Source organism: Salvelinus fontinalis, chromosome 15 (genome assembly GCF_029448725.1).
Source record: "Salvelinus fontinalis isolate EN_2023a chromosome 15, ASM2944872v1, whole genome shotgun sequence".
In the NCBI taxonomy this organism is placed as follows: domain Eukaryota; kingdom Metazoa; phylum Chordata; class Actinopteri; order Salmoniformes; family Salmonidae; genus Salvelinus; species Salvelinus fontinalis.
The window spans coordinates 32,822,397-32,831,075 of NC_074679.1; the positions used below are offsets into that span (position 1 = coordinate 32,822,397).

Consider the following 8,679-nt stretch of genomic DNA (forward strand, 5'->3'; position numbering starts at 1 on the left):
AATACTATGGGAGCAGGAAACAAGGTTTGGGCCTAAATTGGAGAGCTGTTGTCTGTTCAGTATCAAACTTGGCTGTATGGATTGTGTTTGTGGGCTGGCTTGTTCCCAGGACCAGCTTATTGGTGGGGCTCAGGATGTATCAAAAACACTGATTACTGCAGTGATTCGGGTTTACGTTAGGACTAGGACCAGTTATAATGGTCCTCTTTAGGTCAGTTGGTAGAGCATGGCCCTTGTAACACCGGGATAGTGGGTTCGACTCAAGAGAACACCCATAAATAAAATCTATGCACGCATGACTTAGTTGCTTTGGACAAAAGCATCTGCTAAATGGCATATGTTATATTATTATTATATTATAGGCTCTAACTAGGGCACAGAGCAATATCTTTTACATAGCTAGGCGCCCAAAGTTTTTCCTGGTCAGGTGGTGAGTAAAACCCCTGGCCCTAGTCATAAAAGCCTTTTGGTCACTGGCCCGTGTTGACAAGCAGGTAGCTCTTGCAGCTTTAATAATGTTGTAAAAATATAAGCTGTAGACTTACTGAGGGGTATTTCCACAGTATTGTCCTCCATTAAAACTCATGTCCAACGTTGGCTCCTCTCCCATTCATGCTACTGACTCCGTTATGGACCACAGAAGGAGGCTGAGAAGGCTCTCGCTATCTCTTTCTCTCGTCTTTTTTCTGTTAGACTTGGCCCCTCTGAAGTGGAAAAAAGTACCCCCTTTTTTATGTGGCTTGACGGCTCCTCTTGGTGTCTGGGGTTGGGTTAGCGTTGCTAAGCTATGTGTTTTGTGATTCAAGCAGAACTGACTACCCCCCTGTCGCTCTTTTTCTCTCCTATGTGTTTTCCAGGCCAAAGAAACTGACACTGAAAGGCTACAAGCAGTACTGGTGCACGTTCAAGGACATCACAATTTCCTGCTACAAGAGCAAGGAGGAGGCTCATGGGACACCCTCTCTCCAAATGAATCTAAGAGGTACTAGTACACACACACACACACACACACTAAAGAATTCAACAGTTCCTTTACGACCTGAGTCTGTGTGATCCCCAATGGTGTGTGATGGATGGTTTTGACCACCTACCGCCCCCTTCCTCTCTGAACTGTTCGTGTTTTTGTAGGTTGCGAGGTGACACCAGATGTCAACATCTCCGCTCAGAAATTTAACATCAAGTTGCTTATCCCGGTAGCTGACGGCATGAACGAGATCTGGCTGCGGTGTGACGCTGTGAGTACGGCTCTTTGGCCCCCCGCAGGCAGACCTCCCCCAGGGGAAACACTGATACTGTAAATGCAGTCCATATAGTCATCTTATAATCATAACCACCATCCTTCTCTCTGTCTACTCCCTCCCCTCCCCATGCAGGAGAAGCAGTATGCTCACTGGATGGCAGCGTGCCGCCTAGCCTCTAAGGGAAAGACAATGGCAGACAGCTCCTACAATCTGGAGGTCCACAACATTCTGTCCTTCCTCAAGATGCAGCACATGAACCCTGACCCCCAGTTCATTGCGGAGCCAGCCGTCACCAACGACATCAACTCTGAGTGCCTGGTGTCTCCGCGCTACCTGAAGAAGTACAAGAACAAGCAGGTAACTGAAATAACCAGTGTCTGTGTGGAGAGGAGACCCCATTTATGTGGCCTACAGCTGAATGGCCATGGATTCAAATATGCATGCAGGTGGATACATACACTGCGAGTGAACAGACAAAGCTATGGCAGCAGAAAGCAACCCTGGCGAGATAATGGGGAAATAATTGTTCCAGGGGGAGTTTGTTGTGTATCCCCTCCCCGATGCACCCCAGCTGGGCGCCTCCTGGTGTCTGGGTTGTCCTGCACAGGAATGCAACCTCCCTCCCTCTCTCGCTCCCACCTTCCCTCTAAGGAGAACCCAGGACAGCGGACCATGCACTCAGCAGTCTAAAAGGGAGGATTACCACAAGTGAAGCTCAAAGGCGATCTCCTTACTCTAAACTAGCTACCTTCCCTCGTCTCCTTTCTGTCATTATAACTGAAAGGTGACTAGCAAGGAAGCTAGTTGACTGGATAGAGGTCCACCATGTTAATTTCACACATCCATGCCCTGCCAGATCTGTGCTCAAGAAGGAAAGGAGAAGAGGAAAATAATATAATACTGAAGACTATTGAGAGACGCAGCCAGAGAAATCCAGACAACCTAAAGGAGTTGTCTCACTAAGAACTCTGAGGCAAACCACCAAAAGCCAACCAATGATGAGATGTCACATTTATGCATTAGATGAACTTGTTTAAGGGGCAGTATAATTGTGCTCTGTACTTAGCAAATTTCCATGTAAATAACAGGCTGATGTATATACTGTACATTAGACATGCAGAGCACATGCCTCCACAGATGGGTGGGTGAGTGGCCTTCCCTCGCTTACTCACTCAATGAGGTTCTGATTTAAGCTGTATAGGAAAAGTGGGAAGTTATTTTGGTGTGGGTGTGTTTCGGTGGTTAAGTGATGACTCCATACTAGTCTGGGTTTGGACTGTAACCATAGCTTCAGCCTGGCGTGTTACTGGGTCATCTAGGAAAAGAGCATGGGGAAAGACCACTCCTGATGTGTGAGTGAGAAGGGAGGAGGGGGAGAGCTCTTCAAACAGGAAATGTCTATCCTGAGTGGACATCCTGAAACAGTCATTACTGTGTCCACTGAATCACATTGAAATTGTGTTTTTGTTCTAAAAAAAGGAATGAGAAAGAGCCAAACTTGTTTATTTGGCATTGCTGCCTATAAACAGGATAGGTGTGTGAGTGTGTATTGTGATGGGCCTCCTACTCAGATCTCATTCAAATTCTCACCCCTCCTAGCCTCTTTACCCAGGCCTGCGGGGCAGTCTGTCTGTATGGGGCTGTGGTTCTGGCCCATCTCCAGTCTCTGTCTCAGTGTGAGGCTCTGAGCTCTAACCCAACCGAGCCTAGCTAGGCAAGCAAGGGATGGCCCAAAGGCACCTCATGAAACACTCCTTTCATCTCTGGCTGGACAGGGCCACTGGTGGTGGGATTAGCAAGGGAAGTTTTGAAGAGCATTGTGTGCTTTTTGTGAATTTGTTCTGTAGTTTGTGTGTGTTTGGGAGGGGAGTTTCAAGACATGAGTACTGCCTGGGAATGCAGAATGGGAAGCTAGGCTGAGAAAAGCCACTCTGTCAGTCAGTCAGCTAGTTGTGCTGTGGGAGAGATGTTTTCAGGGTACTGCCTCTCCCCCCCCCAAACTGGACTTCCTCTTCTCACCCCCCCCCCCCTCCCCCTCCCCTCCCCTCCCCATGGGACTTTGTGCTCTAATCCCAGCAGATACGCACAGGAATTTATAGATTGCCGAGTGTTGGGCTAGATGGTTTCTTAACTTCCTAGCCAAACATACAATTTTACATAAGAGAAAGCAAACTGGGGAGGCCAAATAACAAACCCCAGGATATTGCTAGTTAACCAAATCCAGAGAGCTGTAGCTCTCTATACTACAGCTGTGTGATGCCTTGGTATGTATTACCACCTGGCGGACATAATGGGAATTGCATACACAAGCCTGCTGGCAGTACAGTACAGTACTCAAGCTAGTTAAGTGTAAAATAAAACCTTCAACAACTATCACCCAGGTCTTTCAAGAAATAATTACTCCAATTAAATGTTTCAAACTTGTAAATCAATTAAATCAGTTTAATCGTTTGTGTCCAGATAACTAAACCCTCTGCTTGCCCTGACAGATACTGTACTGTGACTGCTGCTGCTTTCTCTCCACATGGAGACTGCTGCATGATCCTACAGACTCAACTCTCCTGTTCATTTACCCTGTTCTGATTCAGATTCTGCTGCTTTCTCTCCACATGGAGACTGCTGCATGATCCTACAGACTCAACTCTCCTGTTCATTTACCCTGTTCTGATTCAGATTCTGCTGCTTTCTTTCCACATGGAGACTGCTGCATGATCCTACAGACTCAACTCTCCTGTTCATTTACCCTGTTCTGATTCAGATTCTGCTCCTTTGTTTTGGAGCTATTTTCTTTGCTCGATGGCCTTGTTCTCACCTGCTTGTTTTTCTTTCTTCTTTCTATCTTCCTTTCTTTCTTTCTGTTTTCTCACTACCTCCCCTCCTTTTGCACTCTTCTTCCATCCCTGCCTCCCTCCCTCTTCAGCCAGGCTATATCAGGGACCTGGTAAGTGGAAAATGGCTTTGTCTTGGGGTCGTGGTTGATTTACCATAGTAGTAGTTGTTTAACAGTCTCAATAGCTAGTTTGTTTCACCTTTAGTCTTAGGAAACCTGAAACTTCCCAGTCCAAGTGTGATTGCTAATTGAGTTTTGTTCAAGCCTCATTTCCTCTCATTTCTCCTTCAACTACTAACACAATCTGAATGGGATAGTAAGATGGTAAAGTGGTGAGTCTGTCCTGAAGACCCAGGTCAGCATTTGTCCTACTCCTCATCCCACTGACTCATACGCCATGGGTTTGGGCTGCTCTGCTTCGAACTCAACTTTAGGGCTGTAAAGAACCACACTTGCGCCGGGGCGGGGAGGCACTTCATGGGCCATTAGACTTAGACTGACCTCTGGGGATCTCAACTGTTGGTTCATACTTTAGTTCGGTGATCTTGTGTGCCTTCCTATATTTACGGGGAGGTGTCTTTGTGTTTGGGGGTTTATAGCGTGGTTTTAGTGTGGTGAGGGTGGGGCCATGTGTGCACAGTAGGCCAATGTCTGTGTCTAGGGCAGGGCTGTTCAATTCAGGTCCTGGAGGGCTGAAAAACATATTTTTTTTGTTTCTACCTGGTAGTGAATTGCACTCACCTGGTGTCCCATGTCTGAATTAGTCCCTTATTAAAAAGGGAGGATGAAAACCAGAAGTGTTTCAGCCTTCCAGGACCAACATTGAACAGCCCTGGTCTGGGGTTTGGTTTCAGAGTGGAGGTGGTGTTTGTGTGTCACGTGTTCAACAGCCTTTCGATATGTGTTAATCAGATTTCGGCCCGGATCCTGGAGGCACACCAGAACGTGGCCCAGATGAGTCTGATCGAGGCCAAGATGCGCTTCATCCAGGCGTGGCAGTCCCTGCCCGAGTTTGGCATCACTCACTTCCTGGCCAAGTGAGTCCCTCTTCTTCCTCATACAGAAAATAACAGACATTTTCCCAAGTCTGTGTCTCTCTGTCTGCCTCTCTCGGTGTCTTTGTGTTTTTGGACTTGTTGTTTTATGGCTAACAGAAATGTTTTTGTCAGATACAAAGTTGCATGGTTGAAATCCATAGCAAGCATATTAGTTCCAAGAACCACATCCCAAGCAGTGAGCTCACTTGGAATTCTCTGTCATTCCCAGATTCCAGGGCGGGAAGCGGGATGAGCTGATCGGCATCACCTACAACCGTTTGATCCGGATGGACGCCAACACCGGAGACGCCATCAAGACTTGGAGGTTCGCCAACATGAAGCAGTGGAACGTCAACTGGGAGATCAAGATGGTACAAATTTCAGCTTTTAGACCAGGAAAAAAACTGTTTGAGACAACGTATTCAATACTCTAAACAGAGTCACCGTCAGTTTGTTTTCGCTTTATCATCTTAACATGGCATTTCACATGTAAATCTTTCACATCTTTCCTAAATGAATTGTCAGTAAAGTCCTATGGTTTTGACTGTGTGATCACCCTGTGCCCTAGGTGACGGTGGAGTTTGCAGATGAGCCCAGCCTGGCCTTCATCTGTGCGGAGGTGGACTGTAAGGTGGTACATGAGTTCATCGGAGGCTACATCTTCTTGTCCACGCGCGCCAAGGACCAGAACGAGTCTCTGGATGAGGAGATGTTCTACAAGCTGACCAGCGGCTGGGTCTGAGTCTGACTACCCTGTGCCAGGGGTCAGAGGTCAAGAGGGGAGGGAGGGTGGGGACTAGATCTTATGAGTTTATTTTATTTGTTATATATTTTTGATGGTTTTATTTTGGAACTGTGCTAAAGAGGCCCACACGGCCGCCCACTATCGTTATTGCTGTTAAGAAGCTGACACCCTTTATTTTTTGTTGTGTTAATGCTAACAAAGGTATTTGTAAACACTAATATTTTGCGCAATGCTGCAGCCCAGATGATCTCTGAACTCCAAACCCTGCCTGTGGCTCCCCCATCCCTCTCCAATGCACAGGGGACATCGTCTACTTCCTCAAGCAGTGATCACAAAGCTACGTCCATGAGAAAGTATCACATGTCAGGAGGCCTCTCTCTCACAAAGACTCTTTCTAAATCCCCCCCCCCCCACTCCGACTCACCTGAAGGAACTGATCAAATTGGCCCGTCAGCTACTCCACTACGTCGTCATCGTAATCCGACCAGACCACAAAATCATGTATCAGTGTTAATGAAGAATCACATAATTTATTTATCCCTGTTTTGTTTTCCTGTTTTAATTTAGCATTTTAGTAAGATGTGGCGCTCTACTTAGTTTTTGAAGTGGCCTGTGGTTTGCCTCACATGCTACTCCTGTGATATGATACTTTGTCTAATTTATGCTGCGGAGTGCCACTTCACTCTCACGTATTGTATAAATATAGGCAGTAGCAATCACCACAGTAAGAGTATCGGCGAAACGGCGACACACTTTTACTTCCTCGGCAGAGACAGGAAGTGATATGGGGTAATTTCCTTCCGTCATTAATGAAAGGCTGAGGAACGCATAGCTCATGGAGAGACTTGGGCACTGTGTCCTCTCCACCCAATGAAGGATTTTCACTTGATCTAACTAGTCCATATGAAGTCACGTGTAAGCACTTCTCCAGTGTACATATGATCCCTGAATAAGCTGTAGTAGTTAAATTAATTTGTTTTGTTTTTTTACAGTGTTTTCTTTGTCTGAGCATACCTCCAGTGGCAGTTTCCTCTCCCCTGTGTTCAGTAGTGTGCTTTAAGAGTTGAAACAAGCCTTGGTGCACACCTACAGTAGTGCTTTCCTGTTGTCTGCATTAGTTAGTGTGTCAGCAAAACAGGTTCTGAATATTCACAGAGCTCAACCAGGGTGAATGTCCTACAATGTGTTCTGTAAACACCTGAATAACCATGCCTAGTTCTTACAGCTAAAATATGTCAGTGTGGTGCTTGATCATCTAGAAGGGGTCACTGAAGGATACTCTGTTTGAGAAGTTATTTTTATGGTTATCTTGTTGACAAGTTCTGAGGTAATTACTAAAAATGCGAATGAGTATGTTATTGTCATGGAACATGTGGTGCCATGAAGGCTTGTTGGCCAAATGATGTGGCTCAGGTACATGCTGCTAGCCACATAGGGTTGTCAGATGCCCACAGCATGTAGGAAAGGCCTCAGCTCTGCCTTGAGACTCATACCCTTGCCATTGCATTGTGCATGTATAGTACAGCTGGAGAGATATTACCAATAATAACAGCGTTCCCAAGTGCAGCAGCCTCTTTACGTTATCGCCATTCATTATCTTACACCGTATAGTATTATTATTATTCAGTACCATTTTCATTGTTACGCACCAGCAATAGGTCACCAAGTTTGAAGAATGAATTATGCAAAGTCCGGGTTTCTTTTTTCCTCGGTATGAAGGAACATTAAATGAAGTATTCGTTTTTTGTAACTTATGTAAAAACACAGGTTGAATTGAATTGTACAGTTGTTCTTTTGTTGCTGCTTTTATTCTTGTTTTTTTTTGGAAGTGTATTTTTGTTTCCAGATAAGAGGGGAGCCATTGGTCAACATTGTGTAGTATGAAGATTTGTGCCTGCCAATGTTACGGTCTCATTGAGTTTTTAACATGATCTATATATGAAGATAACACTAGTCTCAAACTCCAGGTTGGTAGAAAGTTCATGAAGATTTGTCTCACACTACATATTATTATTATTACTCAGAAACATTGATAAAAGGGCTTTTCAATGTACTTTTTTCTTGTTGCCTCCTATAATCAGAATTACATTGCTAATTTCTGTTCTTGCCTTTTTTTGGAACTGAATTTGCGCTCTAGCTCTGTAAAATTTCACCAATGACACCTCCCTATGCTATCAAACTCTTACTCTGTTCAGTGCCTTTAAAAAATATATATCACTTAATTTTCAGATTTGATCACCATTGTAGCTTTTCTTTGAACAATGTTTTTGGTATGAAGGAGACCCTTTTAGTTGAGATAGAACCTAGTGTTTGAGACAAACGAGCATAAATGAACTGAAGAGAAGGAAGCTTAGCCTATTTTTTTCCTACTATAACGTTGTTTTTTGTTTGCCTCCAATGTCCAGAGCAGCAGTGCATGGCCTGCTGTTTTCAGACTGCAAAGAAATGCATTTATTTTAAAAAATAAAAATACTTTTTATTTAAGGTTTGAGTTATAATATTATATTCCTACTTATTCAAACATCGAGGAAGTGATGATCACAGATTACTGGGGACCAGAAATCATTCAGGATACCGCTTTAAAGCTACAGTATGTAATTTTCTGTATCTGCAACAATCGAAATTTGGGTGATTCTACCCTGTCTCCACCAGAGGGCAGTACGTAACCACCCCATCTTCCACCCACTGCTGCAGTCACGTCATATCCAGGACTGGATCCAAACTTCTCACTCACTGTTCTTAAAGCGGCTTCCAATGTTATCTGGCATCCGTCAGAAACAGAGTGGCAGATTGATGGGGAGTTAAAATGAGCTCAGAGTGTTACCA

At 44.8% G+C, this 8,679-nt stretch overlaps 1 protein-coding gene across 6 annotated transcripts in view; it reads left to right on the plus strand.

The window, feature by feature from the left end:
• The window catches only part of LOC129811833 (fermitin family homolog 2), a 123,629-nt gene extending 115,292 nt beyond the window's left edge, over positions 1-8,337 (plus strand). For 4 of the 6 annotated variants that reach the window (XM_055863483.1, XM_055863485.1, XM_055863487.1 and 1 more), the window contains 7 exons: positions 858-982; positions 1,129-1,235; positions 1,374-1,598; positions 4,162-4,182; positions 4,984-5,108; positions 5,338-5,479; positions 5,677-8,337. In XM_055863483.1, coding sequence (XP_055719458.1) covers positions 858-982; positions 1,129-1,235; positions 1,374-1,598; positions 4,162-4,182; positions 4,984-5,108; positions 5,338-5,479; positions 5,677-5,850 — 919 coding nt within the window. In that variant the 3' untranslated portion in view covers positions 5,851-8,337. The remainder of the gene's footprint in view (positions 1-857; positions 983-1,128; positions 1,236-1,373; positions 1,599-4,161; positions 4,183-4,983; positions 5,109-5,337; positions 5,480-5,676) is intronic. The other 2 variants (XM_055863486.1, XM_055863489.1) reach the window with 1 other exon arrangement.
• Positions 8,338-8,679: the final 342 nt, after the last annotated feature.